Below are 23,349 nucleotides of genomic sequence, written 5' to 3'. Positions count from 1 at the left end.
CATACTTAACTTAATAAAACAAATACATATTGAATACTAAGTCATGCCATATGCTAAGTATATTAATTTATTAGTTTACTCAGTCTTCATATGCGTTATATAATGTAGGAATTACCACCCATTTTAGAGTCAGTATCATCTTTAAGCTCTTGTTCTTTCTGCTTTTAAAATTAAATTATTTAAAATAAGCTATACAGTGAATCATAGTGAAACCTATTTCCTGTTCCTAGTCACCAGACGAGGATTATTGTCCAAGGAGAGGATTCTTATGTGGCTGCTATTTTGAGTTCTCAAGTAGCAAACTGTATTACCAGATGTCTTATAGCTACTCTTTGGAAAATGGCATTTCATTATTCTTGAATGGAGAAAGAAAAGTTAATGATACTACAAGCCATCTTGATGGAATAAAGGTCACAAGTTTGACAATTCCCTTCTCCAACCAATCTTTCAGTCATAGTAAAAGATATATACAACTCCTAGCTTAATGGACTGATAGCAGAAAAAAGTAGTCAGACTATGGATAGAAATAGGAGAAGTTAATAGAATGCAAAGTGACAAAGAGGCACTAGTATTTTGTGGGATATGTAAAACAACGTTTTTTTAAAAAAAAAAACAACACAATATTATACACTAAGTTCTCTTTGATGTAGCTTCTCCTGTATTTTTATCATTTCAATTAGCAGAGCCATTTTAAAATTCCATACATAATTTGACTCAGAGAGTAAGAAAGTAAAATTCTCCCTCAAATGCATCTTGCCTATGAGAATGAAAAGTACTATCTAACAAAAACAGATTCAGTAGACACCACCAAAAGATGTTAACTATCACCATTGTATTTTCCCCATTTGCTACAGTTTCATACAATACATGAGGACTTAAGGCCTAGTGCAGCTACCCAGGTTAACAGGCCTAACCTTGTACACAATACACTATTCAGGAGAACAATAGGAAAAGGATCAACACTGAGGGGAGGAAAGAAAGGCATCCTTCAGTAAGTATCATTATTCATGTGATTAATGCTAACACAGGGCCCCAAACCCAGCTTAGTCCTTCAGGGATGCTGGGTTCTGTTTCCTTTTCAAAACAATGTTGATGGCCATTCTTCTATCTATCAAGCAAAGCTGTAAGACTGGACAGCTCAGCTCTGAAAAGGTGGACACAGAGATAGGATAATTAATCATACTGATTTAGTGCTTATTTAGCACAGAGAAGAAAGTATGTCAGTAACAGGTCATTATAAACTGAAGGAGAGGTTGGAAGAGGGCTTAAAAATAATTATTTCAAAGAGTTTACAAATACTTTTACTTCTCATAAACCTTCAATGTCAACAAAATGATCCAGGAAACACAGCTGTGGTTTTATGGAGGCTAGAACTGAAGTCCTTGTTTTCAGCATCGAAGTTACTTGTTTAGCCATTCCTCTAATATTTGAGTTGAAAGAAAACTGGCTGCAACCTGTTCCTCTCTTCCACATTTAGTTCATTACTAGGTCAATCTCCTTGCTTCTTCTGCATATTTTTGTATTGCATTCTTTTTTTTCCCCTTAACTCTGCTACAAATCTACTCATTGAGTCTCAACACAGAATTCATTTTCTGCGTGAAGCTTTATCTGTCTACTCTGTAACCCCATACATCTGTATACTACCCTCAATCATCATATACTTGCCTTTATATCCATAACATTTTCTCTCAACAAATTCAGATCTGTTTAACATAAAAACCTGAGTCTTAATGTATCTGTGCATCCATGACATAAAACCCTAGCATTCTATACTAATACTGACCATTAACACTCCTTCATTTCCATTCTTGACTATCTTTTCTGCCTACATCCCTTTCTTAGTTTTTTCCTCAGATATGTTCCACAAAGGAACCCCAGAGATGGAGGTCATTTTTGTTTCTGTATTCTTTTTTAAACTATATTTTTATTATCTTTAAGTAGTTGTACAAAAAGGTTACCATTCAACAACTCAGCTTATGACTATACTGCATCTTGATCAACGTTACCCCTTTCATCATTCTCCTCCAAACCTCCCAACTCAATTTCCTCAGTTTTATTGGGTATACATTGAGTATTAGGATTGCATTCATCTCTCAGGTCCTCTCTTCATTTGTCTAGCTTCTTCCCCAACACTCTGCAAGTTTCAGTTTCCTGGTATTCACTTGCTATTTTTGATGTTGTAAGCATTTGGGTTTACCATGTAATGCGCTGATTTTTTTTCCAGAGAAATCATATTATACAATCTTAGCAGAAGAAAGAATTATGCACATCTCATAATCTAGTCTCTCTGCAGAAGAAAGCTCAAGTCTCCAGATGGAAAGTGGTGTTCATAATATGTTAGTTGATGAACAGTAAATAGAGTGAAGTCTAGAACCCAGTTTCCCTACATCCCTTCTACTTCCATATGTGCATATATTTCCTTACATTCTATTCTTTCAGAGAATTGATTCAGACAGAATTTGTACTTTGAGATTTTAGTCTCTACTTCATAAAAAGATGTTTTTTCACCATTATCCTGTGATTAAAAAGAAAAAATTATCCTAAATGTATTTGAAAACCAATCTGTGAGTATTCTATAATGATTTGTATCATATAATCTTTATATTATTTCAAAAGTATATAGTTAATAGGCAACCACAGTGGTCAGGTAACAATAATTATAGTCATGTTATGAGTATTTTCAGATACATAAATGACCAAAATTTTATCTCAGGTGAGAACAGACCTATTTTGAACAGACCCACTTTGAAAAATTGCCAGTGGCCTTTCCATAACAGACAAAGGAAGAATGCAACATACATTGACTGAGAACCAGGACCTGTTTAATTCATTTCATTATTCTGTAAAGCTAGCTCAAGAATATCAAGTAATAAAAAGGAACTGAAAGAAGAGTTTCCCTGGTTAGATGTCCTCTCACCTATTTCCCCAACCATTGGGGTAGTTCGCTCCTATAACATAATTCTTTGTACTAATGGAGTAGGGAATGTGTTTGGTATTGAGGATAGGAAACATTATTAAAATGAAAAGATAATAGAATATAAAAGTTCAACAAAATATCCTACCTTTACATTACAGTACTTTCTTAAAAATTTATCATCTAATAGAGTACCTAATTCTCTTAGTTTGGAATTCATTCTGATTATATCAATTATATTGGAATGAATTCAGAAGAACATTATTTTCTTATAGAACAATTATATGGTGTAAATAAGAAAAAAACAACCCTCAATATTTTTAATAAGAATCTCTCTATGTACTATATGATGCCTTATTGACAGAAATAAAGTCACCAAAGCAGTAATTTAGTTCTTGAAGCAAAATATTCAAAGAGGTGATAATAAAGGCAGTGTGCAGGGGGCGTTACGGGAAAGGGACTGCTTCGTTCCCTTTCAAATAAATGGGCAGGCAGTAAAGGGATCCAAGTGCTACATGGAGTTGGCATTTGCAATGCTCCTTTATTTAATTTTGTAGTCTCAAAGCCATCAACCCCCAAGCCACACAAATGAGTGCATCTTTACCCTACCTATAGTATATGAAAAACTTATCCATGAACTCCGAACTTGACTTGAAACCTAGGCATTACTTCTCACAAACTATGTCATAAGAACTTTTCAATGAGGGAGGTGGGGAGGGAAAGCATGGTTGGGGAAAAACAGAGGAGGTAATGATGCTCGATAGGAAATGTACTCATTACCTTACTCATGTAACTGTAACCCTTCTGTACAGTATTTTTACAATAAAAAACATATAAAAAGTTTTCAATGGATATTTTTAGCATATGTATTGTTATACTTTTTAATAAAAGAATACATGTTAGTTTACCAGTTTTTTGTGACCAGAAGATGCATTCATTTACTCATTCCTTCATCCATTTATTGAAAAAAATTTACTGAGTAGCTGCTACTTATATTTAGAAAAATATAAGTAGTGACTTTGTGAAACTGCATGGGGAGAAAAAGACAACTAAGCACATAGGCAAGTGGTTGTGTGGGAAATACATGCTACGACATATAAAGTATGTAAGTATGGAGTGGAGTTGAGGGCTTATAGAGAGATCAAAGCATCTCAAAGAGGACATTTGGATGCCTGAATGAAGTGAGGGAGTAAGTCATATTACTATCTGGGGACAACACCCGGGAAAAAGCAAAGTATAGATGGAAATCCTGTGGCAAAGGTGTTTGTACTTGGAATGTCCAAGAAACAAAAGGGAGGCCAGTAGAGTTGGAGCAGAGTGGTCTGGGTAAAGCAAGGGTGAATTCTCTGGTGTCAGGAAAATAGCAAGAGGGCCAAGTCATGTAGGTCTAATACATAGTGAAACGGACTTTGGATTCCGTGCTGAGTTTCTATGTTTCTAGGAAACATCATTAAAACAACATGGCAGAAATGGAAGTCCCTCAGCAATACCCACATGGGAATCTGGAGATAAGCCAGAGCTGCCTGATCTTAGCCCACGATGATTGCCAAGGAACCAGATGCTGTTGCTTGAAAAATATTCTACAATTGCCCTTCAAATTCCATCCATAATGAAACTTCCAAAATAACACAGAATGAAGACAAATATGGGCAACTATGTAATTTAATTTTTCAATTTGTTAAACATGTATATTTGTGAAGAGAAAATTGCATGAAAAGAAAATATAGTGTTTTCTAGAACTTTATTTTTTATTTTATCATTGTACCTATATTTTTATTTTAACATTGCACAGAACAAATATTGCTAGATGGAAAAGAATGTGTTTATTATATAAAAATGTTTTCACTGTTTTCAAGTTGAACTTGGGTTTCATTTCTCAGCAGAGATTGGAAGACTGAATATAAAAATCACACTAATAAAAAAATTTGTATCTATTATGAAATATATAGATCTATTAAATACAAATGTGATATTTATACTAAAGTAAAAATTGCATTTAAAAAACATATAGAAGAACATAAATGTTTTGAATTCACTTATAAGTGATCAAATAAACTAGATGAGATGCAAAATATTGTGTTCCTCATATTTTTACTGTAAATTTTTTAATGAAATAAATGTTTAAGTCCATATCAGGGACAACTCTACTTTCACTTTTTAAACAGCAAATTATTAGTATTGCCAATTGGAAAAGTTCAGCATATTTTGCAATATATAAATATGCTATCTGTATCTCCATATATAAATAACATATATAAATATAAGTTCAGCATATTTTGCAATATATAAATATGCTATCTGTAATTCCCATTGCTTGCTCTCCAATTAGCAGAAATGAATGATATCTTGTATATGGCAGCCATAATAAAATTCATTTAAGTGGGTAAAAAGTACAAAATGCATTGTCACTACATGTGGTATTAGTAGATATCTCAATATCTTGAAATTTTCCTATAGCAGATGAAACATGTAAGAGACTATAAAGAAATGTAGAAAAACAAGATCTTATAAGTTGCAATATGCAGGTTTGCAAAATAATGAAGAGTTCATTCACTGTAGTCAAAACCAGTGTTCACTAATTATGTCTGGGCAAGTTATTTAATGTCTCTAGGCCTTAAATTTCCACAGCTATAAAGTGAGGATAACAAGAGTCTACTGTAAAGATTGTAAATAGGCAAACACACAAGGTATATTTAGAACATAGGCATTTCATACAGACTTATTCTTCTTAGTACTATATATATATATATATATATATATTCTTATTAAAAGAACTTGTTCTTGGCTGTGGATGAAGCTCAGTGGTAGAGCACTTGCCTATCAGACACTGGCTCTATGTTCAACCTCAAAAAAGGAAGGATTAGAAAAAATAATTCACAAGGTATTACTTAGAGAAATAATTACTTATTATCAACTTCATATAATTTATCAAAAAGTATGTCAAAGATGAAGAAGATGCTCTTCCAGAAAAGGAAGGAACTGCTATCTCGTCACAAGGTCTGGAAGGAATATGTGATAAATAGTATAGTTAAAGAATTTACAAGTTCGTACTGAAACACCATCACTCAAAACAGCTGGTTTAGACCAAGTATGTTTAGGTAGGCGCTGTTCAGAATAAAGTCTGTGAAAGAAGTCCTTTGTTACCTAAAGATTTAAAAGTCATCATGAACAGAATGAACACTAACACACCCTTCACCATGGGAAGTGTTTGGGCTCTTAAAGTTTTTGTTGTGCATTTAGTATATTGTGTCTCCCTCCACCTCCCTCCTCCCAGCCCATTTCGGAGGAGCTAATACCTGAAGGCCATTTGCAAATAGAACTAAGATGCTAGGGCTAAGAGACAATATGGCTTTGAAAGAAGCTTACGATTTGTGAAATGCACCACTTTTCTGGCAAAAGGGAAATCATTCTCAGCTATTCATTTAGAGAACAGGAATTTTGTTTAGTACTCGTTTTCACTGTCCATTGTTTGACAGAGAAAAATCTTTATGCTTTCAAAGTCCTAAGTTAGGTGGGGTTCTAAATTTCAATATGTCTTCTAAGCCTACTGTTACACTCCTAGAAACCTCTCTTTACATGATGTAAAATTGCAGCTTTAGTCTGTTAAGAGGGCATAATTCTGAGTAGACCATGGAATATTTATGTCTCTATGCAGCTCTTTGAAGAAATAATCTTATGTTTTTGTGCCTGTGTTGGGTCAGAGGTTCAAATCAGCACTTCTTTTTGTCACTTCTTATAATGTTTTACGATAATTTATAGCTCAGCAAGAAGAATCATAAAACAAAAGTGTCTATTTTATTTCAGCAACTAATTCTATTTAATCAAAGATTTCCAGCCCAACAACGCAGCATGAAACTCTGCATGAAAAATATGAGAAGAACAAAGCATTTTGTCAATTCACACATCTCATGATGTAAACACATATGTCTTTTAAAGGAAATTTTATCGTGTCCACATTATCGGCACACAAAAGCAGCATTCTTGTCGCAGACCTGGTGCGACTGTGGAGTCATCGTCACTGGAAACAAGAGCCTGATTAGGTTCCCACACAGATATGAATAGACTTTCCTTTTTTAGTGAAATAGCTGCTTTTATTCCTTTTTAAAACAGACTGGTAATTGTCACCCAAAAACACTGAATTGTACTCGAACAACATTTGTTTCTGCTCTCCCCCCACCCCATCTTTTTAGAATCAGCCAATAACATTACTCTCCCTTCTGGTTGGTCTTCTTCTGGAAAGTCTGAGTTAATCCACAGCTGTGTGAATGCGAAAAAGGTACACAGCAGGGCTAAGTCTGTTGGGTCTCTTGTCTGCTAATAAAGTGCACAGTCTGCAGGACAGATGTTAAGAGGATCTGTTAAATAAGTCAGTGGCAGAGATCCTGACCTCTGCCAAGGAACATTTTATTATTCCAGAAAGGGACATAATTACAAGGCATTAACAATTAGAAGAATCATAGCTATTCTTTATAGATTTTTTTTTTTACTTCTTGTTTCATTCTTTGGTTGAAATATAGTATCAAGGCCCATTCATGGAGAAGCTATGTGCTCAATATGATTGGGTTTAAACTACAGATTACAGGATTTCCACAAATCCCCATGAAATAGTTGGACCTTGGCTTTGCTTCAATCTTAAACAGTTTTGTTTATTCAGTGTATATCATTACACTATTTGTACAGTCTCACTTGCTACAGGGTACCATTGTACTAAAGGGAATATCAATATTACCAGAGTTCTCTAACTATTAAATCTAGTGTAATGGGAAATGTAAACTAGAGATCAAATTAATAGAATAATATCACACAATAAAGTTGTTCACTATACCACATATACTACATTACCATTTATGGTGTGAGTAAAATCATGCATTGCAAATTCCCTAGTGTGGTTTAAAATGCACTCTGCAATCCAACTACTTGCTTACCTTTCCAATCTCACCTACGTTTGCACTCACCCTGTGCCAACTGTTTCTGAAGGTGCCATGTGTCTATTGCTGCTCCACGAATGAGCAGGCTCTTTGTCTAAAACTGTTTCTTCTCTTCTCTGGATCTCCGTCAATCCACATCCTTCTCCACAAACCTAGGAAACTTACATTCTCCTTTCAAGATTCAGTTTTATCATCACCTCATCCATGAAGGTTGCTAGTATTTCCCCAAGCAGAGGCAAATATTTCCTCCTCCCCTAGCACCTTCACTCTGAACACACATCCATTTTAACAATTATCACACTGCTCACTAGATTATGGGCCCCCGGAGAGCCAGGGTCAAATTTTATTGACTTTTAGTATGCTGAAAACAGAAAACAGTGCTTATTATACTGTAGACATTTAATAAACATTTGGGGAATCACTAGTTAAATAATTTATCTTTTTATCATGCCACTGTAAGCTTATATTTTTAGTACTACCAGCATTGTAACAGAGCCTTTTTTTGTATTGTAGAAGATAATCTTAATTAGGTTGATACATTCAATTTTAAAGAGCTATAACAATATTATATAATGATATATTACAATATGATATTGTATTATGATTTTAACATATAGTCACTATTGCAATATATTTGTATATGTACAATACATACACACAGATAAATTATATATAATACATATATACATATGCATGTATACACTAAAATTCATTTCCCTGGATATATACACTAAAACCTGTATCTCCAATCAACTGTCACCTATAATACATAAGTGCATAAAATGTAATATCCTCTTGGCCATCTTTTCTAATTCAGTTCAACTCAGTCAAAAGTTATTTACAAGAAGCAATTACATTTAGTCTTTAGACTGAATCCTCACTAAGACTTTAGACTTCATCCTAACTAAGGATATCTACTAACTCTATGGATATGGTCAAATTAATGCATCTCTCTGGTCTCTAGTCTCTTCAACTATAAGATCAAAAGTTTTACATTGTCTTTGGAAGTTTGCAAAGCACCTCTCAAAAGAATTTTCTTACATACCCTCACAACTGCCTTAAGGGTATTATCCTAGGCCCCTTAATAGAATCTGGTTATCAGGAAGATTAATTTGTCCAAGAAGGAGTGGGGTTAAGACTTGAACAACCAGGTCTTTCTAGTTCTGGAAGTCTAGGGCATTTCATAATCCCATTGTCTTTTGCTAATTTTTTAAAATATCATGGCATTACTTTCCTTAATTAATGAGAAGTCCAACATGAATACCATAATTTCCAACCGCTGTTACTTCTTGCTAGAGAGTGAAGTATTAAAGCTCATGCTTTTTGAATTGGGGACAGTCATCATACACAAAGACAGAAATGTCTATACATGGTAGCTTATTTAATAAACTAGTATATTATATGCCTATACACCAAATGAACAGCCCCCTATGATGTCTGTTGGTGACACTTTGAAGTATTGCTCATTTAATTGATTTCCTCCCTAGAATCAACTTGAAGAGGGCACAAAATTGCTTAACTTGCTTGTTTAACAGAGGACCTAAAGTACATAAGGACATAATTCAAGAATATTTGTTAAATTAATAAATGAATAAGAGATATGAGAAAAAGAGGTACAATTGTGTTTATTTTTCATCTACCATAATTTAGACCATGTGCTTGTATTTTACTTAATCTTCAGAATAATCATCTGGGAGGAGATGTTGTTATCCCCATTTCACATATGAGAAGACTGAAGTTCAGAGAACACTAACTCATGGCCACATATGTCTTTTAACATTAGAGATCCTGTAGAACTAAAAGGTACTTGTTTATTGAAACCTCCACATCATTCACTAATAGATAGATAGAAAATAGGTATAGAGAAAGCCAGCTGCTACACAAGAAGGGAATGTTGTTTCAGTAAGTGGTCACAAATCATGACCTGATGATATACAGTCATCTTCCTGTTTCATAAATAGGCTTGCTTGCATTTGGTAATGGTGTTTCATAATCAAGAAATGTAAGCAGAGGTAAATATAAAACAGGAGAAGGTTCAGTTAGATAGAGGTTAATTATAAATACTATTTCTGTAACTAAGATGTGCTTCTTTATTAAAACTATTAATACATTTTTGGAAAATGGAATCATGTGCATCCAAATCAGTTACAACTAGTCCTCTGCTGCCTCAAATAAAGATTCCTCTTCTGATGGTCTTAATCTTGCTCTCTTTGTTGTGCCGTGTCTGAGTCAATGACATATACATACTTTGAGCTGGAAGTGCCCCTTTAGGTGGAGCAGATCACACTGCTTGGGTGTAAGGAGAATGTCCTGAGTCAGTAAACAGCATCACGGGTTGGAAATGTGTCTTTTCTGTATGTTGTATGGGCTATGGAGGTGCTAAACTCCAGAGAGAAAACTCAGAATGATGTGGACATGCCTACCTACTAAGTAACAGTATTGGTCTCTCATTTTAAAATTTTATTTATTTGCTTTTCTTTACAAGCAGACCAGTGACAAGCCATTGGGAATGTGATGCTAAACTACTTTTCCTACAGAGTTTTTAAACTGGGCCTCTGAGAAGGAGTTTGATACAATTCAGTGACTGAAGTAATACCTTTGTCCATCTGAGCATTAAATGGCCCAATGAAATACAGCTTAGTTAGAGGGAATTTCAGAAAATAGTACTTTCTAATTATTAAAAAAAAAAAAAAAAAAACTCCCTCCCAGCTAAAAAGAGCAGCCTTTGGAAAATGTAGCTCGATCACCTTTCACAGCCTCTCAGGCCAGTCTCTCTCCAGTGTTAATTAAACATAAACCCCTTAGAATATGAGAGGTTAAGCGAGAGCAACATTGCATTCTCTTATAATATATTATTTTGAACATAAATGGCTATAGTCTGTTTATACGAAGGCTTATTTGAGCACAGAATTCTTACTGGAATTCTGGAAGAAACATAATGTGACATCACAAAATACATTTTAAACTAGCCATTCCCATATCCATTGTGCTTAAATAACACATATCATAAAGGAAATAACAACTGGTTTTAGCTTTGGGTAGCAAATTCAGACCAGTTTTCTGCATGATAAATTAAAATAGTAAAAGCCAGCAAGGGAAGTCAGTCAGTCTCTTACCTAAAAAAAAAATCTTTTGCTTCAAGCTACAAAAATTTCTCCAATAGCTAGAAGTATCCATATAATTTCTCTTTTTATCAGATGATATGCTTTCTGTAGTAGAATTTGACCACTTGTCCAGAAACTAAAAATGGACACTTGCTGAAATAACATTTCTATATGAGCCATTTTGAATTAGAATAGTCTGTTCAGCTGCTGCATTAATGGTTCTAAAAGTTTCATACACTGTCTGGAGCTATTTGTAAATTAAATCACTTTAAAATAAAGCTCTTTAATACTCCATAATTAGTCTTGTCTCTCTGAACATGACTTTACTGTAAATGCTCCTTCTTGACTCTCCTATTGTCCCAAGATTCCCGAGAAGAAAGCAGCCAAGCGATAATTCAACATTATTGCTGCTTCAGTGCGCTAATCACTTAAAGAGCAGCAAAGACTCCATGCTCTCTGCCCCACAGCTCCCCAAGCCTCCAGGCCTGAGGCAGGCACTGCGACCCAACAACGTCCAGATGTCAAGAGGAATACCCAGCTCCTGATGCAGCAGGCGCTCCATTCCAGTATGGTCGAACATCTGCTTCCTCTGCTGGCATGCAACCTGCTGAACACACTCAGAGGGCTGCACAGGCTAGGGATGGCCAAGGACACAGTCCTCAGCTACTCAGAGACACTCATCAAAACTCTGAAATTGTAAGACAGCCTCAGAAACTCCAAAGAATAGGCCTGCAGCATTCAGCATTCTAAGCATTTTCCTCAAAGGAAAGCTGCAGAATAAGACAGTTCTTATTCTTTCTAAATTCTATAGGCTTGAAGTTTCATCTAGACAGCTGAAAACTTGAAAAACACATAAAACTCTGAAATCCTGAGATTTGCCATTTCAACTTTGACATTTTCCCCTATGATTTAATTAAATTACTTTTAATTCACTGAAATTTCATCTGAAGAGAGGAATAAGTAAGAAATCGTCTAAAGGATGATGCTTTCTGCCGGTGCTATGCTTCCTGCTGTGTTGCTACCAGACAGCAGAGTTGAAAAGTGAAGAACCCTGGCTGAGAAGTAAATTTTAAAATACATATAAATCACCTATTATAGTCCTATGAGTAATATGGTCTAAGTCACTCAACCTACTTGGGATTCAATTTCTTCCTTAAAAACATGAGGATGACATTAAAACACATTTATTATCAAGGCCAAGTATAAATATCCTTAAACTATAAAGTAGATACAAGTATATTTGTGTATATATATGTGTGTGTGCGCGCGCATATATAACATATATATAACATATATAACATTCACAATATGGTTTTATTTTGTTTTATAAAAAAATTCAGGTTTCATTTGTAATATCCTAGTTACACACATCAACTATAGTTTCTCTGACAAGAATGATTCCATTCATCCTTTGGAATCTCAGGAAATAGTTTCCTATAAAAACTCCCAGTCCTGGGTCCTCACCAAATTTCACATTTACTACACACTGAAAGATAGATTTGTATGCTAGTAAAGTAGCAAAATAGTATTCCCTTAATGAAAATTAAGCACATAATGTGCTTGATTATTGAAGAGAATGGCACACTGCTCTAGTCAGAATTGACATGCTAGAATAAAAGTTTTTGTTTTGAAGATCAGTGTGAATAAAATGAGCACAAACAACCAAGAAACCTTCATTAGAAAAAAAAATGTCTATCCAGATGCAGGTGGACAGATAAGAGCTGCAATGTCAATTCTTATAGATTCATATATATATTGAATATATATATACAATATAGATATAGATTTGTATATATTGTTTTATCCCTCAACAGACTGTGAACTCTGAGAAAGCAGGGACTTGTTTTACTCATTGATATTTCCCAATGTCTGTAGGAGATTTTCTCAACCTTAGCACTACTGACATTTTAGACAGGATAATTCTCTGTTGTACAGTGTTCAGTAGAACCTGTTTAGTCTCTACCTACAAGACCCCAGCAGTAATCCTCTCTGCCCTCTGTCAGTCAGAACAATCAAAGTGTCTGTCTGTCATACCCTTGAGGAGAAAACTATGCCTAGTTAGAACTATTTACTATCTAAAAATGAAAGCACTAAATATTTGTTGAATAATTGAATGTTTAAATTTGTCATGTTTGGATTCACTTATAAACTTTCTAAAAAGCCATCATATTTTTTTACACAACTTAAGTTTTGGTGCAAAAATTTTAAAGTATAACAATTTTCCATACATACTTTCCCTCATAAATGTAAAGACCCCATTACCAACATCCTCTACACCACAGTGGTACATTTGTCACAGTGGATGAGCCCCACAATACCTTAACAGAATTAACCAGAGTTCACAATTACAATGGGTTTCACTCAATGCTATATATTCTATATATGTGGATAAATGTACTATGACCGGTATCTACCAGTACAGACTCATATGGAGTATTTTTACAGCTTAAATCTTCTGTATTTCTCCTGGTCATCTCCCTCTCCATACCTAAATCCTTACAATCACTAATATGTTTTACTGTCTTTATAGTTTTGCTTTTTTCCCACATAGTCATATTGAAATCATAGAATATATAATATTTTATTTTCAAATTTTATGAACGTGATCAATTAGTTGTAAACTCTTCTAAAGATAAAATTTCAAATTGTAAATATGTTAGAAACACTCGCATGAAAGAAAAAAAACATTTGAATAAAATATCTTAGGGTTCATTTCCCTAACATCACCTTATCTGACCTTTTCTGCTTGACTCAGACATATACTAGATATTGCAAATAAGGGAAACCATGGGACCTATGTTTCTTTGGGCCTGGCTTACTTCACTTAATATAATTTTTTCCAAGTCTTTCCATTTCCTAACAAATGGGGCAATGTCATTCTTTCTGATGGAGGCATAGAACTCCATTGTGTATGTATACCACATTTTCTTGATCCATTCAGGACCCATTGCAACAATGAGACGTAGAAGTCGTATGTCGAAAACGAACTTTACAACTTTGGTAGCAGGGGGAGGATGGGATGGGAAGGGGAAAAACAAAGGAGGAGGCTACAATGCTTGATAAGAAATGTACTCATTATCTTGCCCATGTAATTGTAACCCCTCTGTACAGTATTTTCACAATTAAAAATTTCAAATTGTAATTAGACATATTCAAGAATATTTTCAAGTGGGAAGAAATTTTAGAATATGTAAAATTTATTCTTGAATTTCTTTCTTCATTAGGTAATTTTTAAAATTTGGAATATATAAAATTTCATTCTTCATTAATTTAAATGAGTAGATGAATTAGAGAAAAAAGTAGATGTTCAAAAATAGAATTTTACATGAAGAGCAATTCTATTCTATACTGGACTGAAATGAATGCTATATGCTAACACTCTACATGTTTGAAATAGTCAAACTGGCCAACATATTTTAAATAATAAAAATTTCATATACATCTGTCATTTACTTGTTGTAGCTCCTATTTCTCAAGGGGAATCAAATTTCTCCAGGGGAATCCAAGACCAAGTACAAAGAGTCATGATCTAGATTCATCTAAGCATTACAACATCAGACCCTAGTTATAGGTTGTAGTTGGTGTTAGAAGAGAAACATACTATTGCGAAGGAACTCCTAATTACTATAAATTAAGAATTCTAGTTTAAATATTTGCTTCCCTATTTGATGAGGACATTGGAGGCCTTGTAAATTTGTTTAGTTCCAGTTAGCTTCAATTTTCAGTCTATTAAATAAAAATGAAAATACTTAGTTATACCAGCAATATTGATTAATCATCAATATAAAGGAATTGGTATTTATAAAACTGGGGGAAAGGGTATTAAATTAATTCCTCTTACATGGCTACTATTGTCATCAGTTATGAAGGAAGAATGAAAGAAAGGAACATATAATGCCCATATAGCATTCAGTACAAAGTTCAGCAGATATTTAGTGTTTATTTATACCTAATTGAGAAATGAATCCTTTATTGGTACCATTTAAGGTTAGGAGATAAGTAAAAGAATATAATTATTATCCAAATCTTCATAATCAAGAGTGGACAAAATAAATTGAGATATTTTCAAATGGTTACATAGTTTAAATCATAGTATAATTCCCTGAACTAGTATTGATTTAGTCTTTCACAAGCATGTAGTATGTGAAATCTTTATGATTAAAACAAAAAGGTAAAACTGGGAGTGATAGCTATGTGCTAGCCCTTGTGATTAGGCAATTTAGACAACATCTGGAGTATGACTCTGAAGGAAATCCTCCAGCTATAGTGGCCAATACTGTTTCATTAAAATGTCACAATATATATTTTTGTCTCAGTCTTTTCTATGACCTGATAGGTCAAAATAACTTATCACATCTTTTTCTGGTATAAATTTCCTACATGTTGATCACTACAACTTACTCTATATTTGGAAGCAGGAGCAAAACAACTTCTAAAACATAAGGATGTTTTGCTTTCAAACTTTTTTATATATAAGGATTTATCAAAGACATCTCTTTAACCACATCATATCTCTCACTTGTAAATAGATAATTAAAATATATACATGTGCAAACAGTAAACTCGTTTGGCAAAAAGGAATAGCAAAAATGTTATTTGAGAAACTAATAAATCTATTTAAATAGAATAACAGTTTTCTCTCAGTATCTGTGGGAGATATATCCAAGCTCTGGTTGCTCCCAATAGATGCCAAGAAATCTGAATGCTCAAGTCCTTTATATAAGGATTCTATTTTCACATAACATATTCATATAAATTACTTATAATACCCAATACAATATAAAGGGTGTGTGTAGTTGTACTGTATGGTTTAGGAAAGAATGACAAGTAAAAATAGTCTGTACATGTTCATCACAGATGTAATTTTTTTTGTCTAAACATTTCTATCCTACTTAGGTAAATCTACAGATGTAGAATTTACAGATAATGGAATGCTGGTTATTTTTACATACTGGGGGCTTCCTGGTAAGTAGAATAATTAGTGGGGCTACAGTTAAATGATGATAGAATTCTCACATTAGGAGATCTAGATGACTGCATAGGTCTTGTAATTTCAATATCCTGCCTCTACTGAACCATCTTTGTGAGTATGACTGAATATCCCACTAACTAAATAACAGAAAATAGAAGGGCTTCCATGAGCCTAGCAACTCTCAACTTTTAGGAATTACTTGAAAATCACTTTTTAAAAAATCAGTCTTCCAAAAGAAGTATATATTAAACTTGCCCCTCAGAAGTAGGACTGCTGTACTGGGAAGTTTTTATTTATTCTGATGGCATTTCTGCTGACATTTGTAGAAATCTAATAGATACAATGACCCTGAGAATATTAATGGCCTTTTTACAATGAAATGCTGAAATAAGAAGGCATTTTGAAAATAGTCCAAGACAACAATAGTGAAAACTCTAGCTCAAAGTTCTGATTCCAGAGGTGGAACATGTTCCATTAGCCCAAGACTCATCTAATCCTAGCTGCCTTGGTCCTTTCAAGTTCCCCCATACTCTTAAAAGTCAGAAGACATAGGTGATTGAGAGAAGGCTGATTAAAACAAAAAAAAAAATCAAGCATTTCCTCTCCAAGCACAACTCTATGGTTGTATCCTCAAAGTAAGCTTTAAATTCAATGCATTCCTTTTCACCATTGGGTAGCCAGTAATTGGTCATTCTAATCAACTCTTCATTCAACCTTCTTTTCTATTAGAATCACAACTTTGCAAGGATGGCCTGAAAATTTAGCTTACTCTCCCATTCTCCCAGAGCACCTAGGCATGTCTACATACAGAACATATAAATACAATATCATAAAGATTCAGTCTTGAACTAAAATATCAATAAAACATTCCCCATGTTGGCAAATACTTCTTCACTTTCTATTTGTAGCAAGTAAATTGACAATATCATTTAAATAAAATATGTGCAACTATTCATTTTGCAAAAACCTCAATTGTTCTCTTCCATCTTTGCAAACTTAGCAAGACTTTTCCTCAGAACCAAACAAAATACCCATTAAATAAAAGTGAAAAAGTATTTATATGAGTATGTTTTGAATTTTCATATGCAATTTCTTCGTTCAGGCTATTACCTCATGCTATCATTATAAGAACTAGTCTGTTAAAATATGTTCCAACTAAAGCTTGGTGGACTTTGAATGCTCGATAAAAATCATTCTCTCGAGCTAATGAAGACAGAAACTCTGCCTGTAACAATATTAAGTTTGTTTTCTCTGGTGATTCGGAGAAGTGAGCAATCTGTCAGTAATACATTGAGTGAAATTACTTGTCTTGTAGGAATAACTGCTGACAGTCACTTTATCTCAGGGCTGACCAAACATCTCCCTGCTGACAAACAAATTACTATGTCTAACTTTGAAAAGGTAGCTAGCTGTTTTAATTTTGATTGGCCTTTCAGAATCCCTTATACAAATACCCAGTCCCGTCTTTCATTGTATTTTATAAAAAGGGTAACAAAAAGTGTTCTTTTCTTTGCAGGGGTGGGGTGGGTTGGGGGAATTGCAGGTTTGAATTAATAAGAAAAAGAAAGAAAGAAAATCTCTGTCAATTGAAGGTAAGAAAAAGAACTGCTATGCTTCCTTCTAAGACTGTTCTGAGATGGCTAAGTGTGTCTACTCAACATTAAGACTGGCAGTGCTGCCAGTGCCTGACTGGGTGAGTGAACACATTACTCAGACAGTATTGTAGGAATTAATTTTCTTCAATAAAGTGATTTTTAAGCCTCATATATTTCACAATCTAAACATATGTCACTGTTTCATAAACAAAATAAATGGATTAAAATAATACATTACCAATATGCTGACATGTGGAGATATTTTAATTAGAAATTCTTAAGCTATGTGGTATTTAACTGCTGTATTTGCTGAAGAGAAGCATGCATCATTTAATAAGAAGGCATGAGTCAGGTGTATCACTTTGCATATAGTACCAGATTATGTATAATGTAAACTACAACTATGAGGCAACGTTACTCCCAATTCAAACAAAACAAAAAACAAAATTAAAGACCCATCTTATTGTAAATAAGTAATCAAATACAACAAATCAATACACTAAAACTACTTTTCCATTAAAAAGTCACTCAGAACCTAGTTCCAGAGACAACAGACCTTGAGAAAAATGGAACACCATGACTATTTAAAGGCCATGTTTACATGACTGCCTCATTATATTGGTCCCTTTCCTTAACATCCTTTTTTACTTTCTTAAAAACCAATGATAATACAGCTAAGGAAGCAAATTGCAACTGATCCAGAAATTTATAAGGGTGAGAGCACTAGAATAAGTAGCAATATAATATATTGTTTACTGTAGTAAATGCCCTCTGTTCTCTAAAGGTCAAAAGCATTGTAACTTTAGAGCTATAGTTTCTGATTGTTCCCAGGGTTAAATACATTATCAAAATTAATGGCTCAAGCCCCTAAACCTTCAGATATATGAGTAGCCATGCTTCCATCTGCTGAACTGCTCAACTAAAAATAGCATTCTTTGGTCTTTTCTCTTCTAGTATTGTGCCCCTGAGGCAGAGTAAACCAAGCCTTAGATGAGCAAAGTAGTATATGGTTATAAAAGGGTCTTCCTTGTATTTTCCTTCTTTTAAAGAAAGAGCATAGTAAAATATGTCAACTTAAGAAGAGACTTTCCATTTGAAGTATCTTTTGTCTACAAAATAGAAAAGTTCATGTTTCTAGTTCATGTTCTATTATTGCTGATGAGGTTTTATGCAAGAACATTAATAATAGAAATAGAATGGCATGAAGTATGATTAAGTTAACCTTTACATTAGATAAAGGGATCCATTTTGAGCAACATGCTAGGGGAAATATATTGTTAAGTTTTCCTCCTGAAAGTCTTTCTTTATAAACCAAATCTGTTAACATAATTGTAATAATTCCTTGGTATCAATAATTTATCATAATCATGATTATTGATGGAACTGTAACATTTTAGCTTGTTAAAGGTGGGCAATGATCCTTGCCGAAAAGAAAATGGAGTTTTAATAACAATAAAATAAGATGCTTTAAAAATTTCCTTTTACCTTTGCTCAAAATTTAAAATATAATTGTTTACTGGCTCAGCTAAAGATGTCTACTATGTTGTTCATGAAGATCCCTATAAAAATGCCATACTCACACTAGGAGAGTTTGGGGAAGCTGCTTTTCAAACAATATCGGTCTTTTCTAGCCAATGTACCATACAAAAAAACAGGTTTCCTGATATGCAGGGGAAAAGTACAATGAGTGGAGGCAGGCAAACAGAGCAAAAATATAGATGAAATAGGAAACTCAAAATGAGCCACACTCAACTGCAAAGTTATGAAGGGTCTTGCATTAGTGGGTCTTAATTAGCCTAATTCAAGTGGCAGACATGTAGTATCTGCTGTGCTGCTACATCAGCATTGCTGTGACACCACACAGCTCTGGAAGTCATATACAAAACATCATGACGTCCGGAAAACAAACAGAAGCCAGACTTGACACCCCAGGAACTGAAGTCAGAAGAGAAGGCCAAGAGGCAGAAAAGAACCAATGTAAGTTAAAAAATGTAGTCAAAACAAGAAATTTAGTAGAAACCTGAATAATAGCGTAAAACACAGTATCTCAACAGAGAATAAAAGTGAAAAAGGAATGAAGCCTTGAATTTGAACCAAGGCTATATGCTTTTATTTTCTAAGCATTTAAAAGCTCCTCAGGCTAACTGTTCTAAGTGGGTAAGCTTCCTAACTAACATCACACACAAAAGTTTTCTCATGCTTCTAATCCTAGCTACTCAGGAGGGTAAAGTGTACCTGGGCAGAAAAGTCCATAAAGACTCTGATCTCCAATTAACCACAAAAAGCCAGAAGCTGAGCAGTGGCTCAAGCACCAGTCTTGAGCACAAAAGGTTAGGGAGAGCATCCAGGCCCAGAGTTCAAGCTGGATGACAGGCAAAAAAAAAAAAAAGTGTTCCTGCTCAGATATCTCATTTTAGGTCTTCTAAGCATAGATTTCCAAAATTCCCAGAAATGTGGCATCCTTTCTATAGTCTTAGACAGAAATCTCTTCTGGTTGTATAGAAGACAGGATACTGTCTGGTCATGTCTGAGTGGAAACCCCCTGACTACCTTTTATATCAAAATGAAAGAGGAAAAGTGGGGGCAGGCAATGAATTCTGAAACCCTTCCTTAGGCTACTTCCAAGGTGGCCTTTGATCTTGGCTTCTTCCTTCTTAGGAGTAATCATTCCCTATCATTTTTCTAAAGGACAGATTCAAAAACAATGGAGAAGATAATGTCTAAGAAATCCTGGGTATTAACCCTCAATTGATTGCAGCATTTGATATGTATACACGGATAGAGTCAATAAGATATGAAAATATATGATCTTGTCAGATCGCTTAAGGTTTCCCACTCTAGGGTTAGAAATTAGATATCGCCCAGAAAATTAAACTTCTCCAATTTAAGTTAACCACTCTCTATCCTTTTGCTTTTTAATTCAACAGATGGCAACCCTCCAACATCTGACAGTCCCAAAGATACTCCAATGTTACAGGAATTAAGAATTAAGTATGAAATTGTAGCAAAGAAGAATAGGTCCCTGACGTAGAAAAGGACTTCATTTTTAAAAGAATCACATATGCTATTTTCTCTCAAGTAGTAAGATTGTCCTGCAAAACAACAGAAAGCTTTACTGGAAGACTAAATATGAAAAGGATATTATAAAAGTTTATGATACAAAAAGCTACCAAGCCTGGCTCAATATTCAACCTTAGTCTGAGAAAACTAAGTTATGAACCCTGAACTTGGTAGATATAGAAGTTCTGGGCAAAAACCCTAACTCAACAAATATTTTTCAGATTTGTTCAAATCATTTGATCTTTCTGAACGTGATTTACCTATGCAAGCAGAATTCTATTTTATCAAGCTTTCGGGATATCACATATGAAAATGAAAATAATGTATAAATATCTAAGTATTTGTTAAACATTATACTTAAGAAAAGGTTTAAAGCCTGCAGATCTTTGTAATTAGCCTTCAGCAGTCTACTTAGCTCTAAAATAAAGGACCCAAAATTTGCCCTCTCTCTCTCTCAAAAAAAAAGAAAAGGTTAAAAAGTGAGAGGAAGATGGCTTTAACAATACTCAGAATGTACTCAGAATGTAAAGAATTTAGATTTGTATAACAATGAAGAATCTAATAAAAGGGCTTGGTTTCAGTTTTACCTTTTTTGTCTGAAAGAAAAGGAGCCAAAGAAAAAACTTCCTTATATACAAGAAAAAAAGGAAAGATCAGATTTAGTTTGAATATTTGCTACTTTTAAAAAAATCTAGAATATGACTGAACAATCCAGTCCCCACCCAATGAAGTATCAATGGAAGCATTCATACCTCAATCTGTTTGTGGTTGTAAGAGTGGCCACCACCATGTTCAAAGGTGTCCAAATTCCTGCCAAAACGGTCACTTAGGCCCTTGAGCCTTGGGTTAATTTGTGGGTGAGAAACATGACCCTTCTGTTTAGTAGCATATTCAGAAAAAAAAAAGACAAAACACACTGTCAGAACTCATGAAACAACATATATATCTAAATCTTGGGTACTGACCACATCAAGAATGGAAAGTAGACTATTTAAGACTCAGCCTTTCTGTCTTTTTAAAAAAATAGAATCTTGGTTATATAGGTTCAACCAGTGGTACTGGTTTCTTATTTCCACCTCTGAATCATGAAATTACTCCAGAGATCAGCTATAGCAATAGGAGAAACAGGTTAGGTTTTTACCAATAGTGAGGGGGCTCTTGAGATTTTTACCAGCTGCTGTTGGTCCCAGTGTTAGTAGTGTAGAAACAAGATTTGCAAGACAGGTAAGACTGCTGCTTCTGTTGGAAAAACTTTCTGGCTCTACCCAACAGCCTGTGCTGGGGGATAGAGGCTTGAAACACAAACTTCTTATGTGCTGAAAAAAATTCTTTACTTATAGGTCCAATTGAAAATGTCCAAAATGTTTCTGTATGGCACAAAAGTTGTATACTTTTTATGCTCAAATTTTTTTAAGGAATAGCAACACAGAAATAAAAATGTCTAGCTAAATGCACTCTTCTAGATTTTTAAAGAGAACTCAAAAACAATCACAATAAATGGTAAGAATAAAAATTATTTTTAATGAGCTGTTTCATTGAAACTTATGTAGTACCACCTATCTTTTTTTTTTTTTTTTTGGTTGGTCGTGGGACTTGAACTCTGGGCTTGGGCGCTATCCCTCAGCTCTTCAGCTCAAGGAAAGCACTCTACCATTTGAGCCACAGCGCCACTTCCAGTTTTCTAGTGGTTTATTGGAGATAAGAGTCTCACAGACTTTTCTGCCCGGGCTGGCTTTGAACCGCGATCCTCAGATCTCAGCCTCCTGAGTAGCTAGGATTACAGGTGTGAGCCACCGGCACCCGGCCCACCTATCTTTAGCATATTCAAATACCAAATATTTGACTGTTGGTGTTCACTCATATATATGTGTGTATAAATATATATACAATGTTTATATATACATGTATATATATAGGTATATATATATACAATGTATATATTTAAGTCAATTTACCATTCTAATGGCTGTAGTAGAAGGGAAAAAAATATCTGGTCCTATTCCAAATTCCTTATATTATTGTGAAGAAGGTAAGGTAAAATAATTTTTTCATTCAGTCTTCTAAATACATTCTCCTTAAATTTAGAAAGCACCTTAATCTAGAACTTGGTCAGACAACAGGCCCAGACTTCTGACATTGGGAATAATAGGATTGCACAATTTGTTTACATTTACCAAATGATCAAGTAATTTGGAAGTAATAAATTATTCTATAAGGTACAAGAAGGACAATATCTAACATCACCCTCTGTTTTGATGTTTCCATGTAAAATCTAATCCAGCTACAGTGAAAACATAGATAAGAAGTTGGTAAGGAAAAAGCTAACATATTCAATAACTAATCATAAAAATTGTAAAACAGTTAACTAACCTGACAGAAAATAGCATTAAATTGTATCACTTTCCTTTAGAACTTATTGAAACCGGCCATTTTCTCTTCTGTTTGCAGAATGGTAAGTACATAAGGTGTTAATCCTTGCGGGCTGGGCTTTAAAATTATTTAACATGCAGGCCATTATTTAGCATACAGCTGGTTTGCAGTTTTTTTCCCCCAACTAAAGCACTGGCTCACGGCCCACTTCTTTTTTTTTTTTCTTCTGGCACTTACCTGGAGCTGTAAAGGGCTGAGTCCAGAAGCAGCAGCAGCTGCCATTGTTGATGGAATGAACTGTACGGGGTAGTTATCACCTGTCAGAAAGAACAATGCATACAGGTTTAGACAATGCACAGGGAATCTCAGCAGACAAGTACAAACATGGCCTTTGGATTGCCTGAGC

The 23,349-nt window shown here is 34.3% G+C and overlaps 1 protein-coding gene across 29 annotated transcripts in view; it reads right to left on the bottom strand.

Annotated features, from left to right (window-relative positions):
* The window catches only part of Sox6 (SRY-box transcription factor 6), a 605,718-nt gene that overhangs the window by 92,626 nt on the left and 489,743 nt on the right, over nt 1–23,349 (bottom strand). For 22 of the 29 annotated variants that reach the window (XM_070032825.1, XM_070032840.1, XM_070032826.1 and 19 more), the window contains 2 exons: nt 23,181–23,260; nt 21,326–21,448 (listed from right to left, as the gene is read on the bottom strand). In XM_070032825.1, coding sequence (XP_069888926.1) covers nt 21,326–21,448; nt 23,181–23,260 — 203 coding nt within the window. The remainder of the gene's footprint in view (nt 1–21,325; nt 21,449–23,180; nt 23,261–23,349) is intronic. The other 7 variants (XM_070032838.1, XM_070032824.1, XM_070032819.1 and 4 more) reach the window with 1 other exon arrangement.

Source organism: Dipodomys merriami, unplaced genomic scaffold (genome assembly GCF_024711535.1).
Source record: "Dipodomys merriami isolate MVZ:Mamm:240054 unplaced genomic scaffold, mDipMer1.0.p SCAF_21, whole genome shotgun sequence".
NCBI classification, from domain to species: domain Eukaryota; kingdom Metazoa; phylum Chordata; class Mammalia; order Rodentia; family Heteromyidae; genus Dipodomys; species Dipodomys merriami.
The sequence above is the reverse complement of the archived record's forward strand: the minus strand, read 5'-3'. Positions and strand labels throughout refer to the sequence as shown.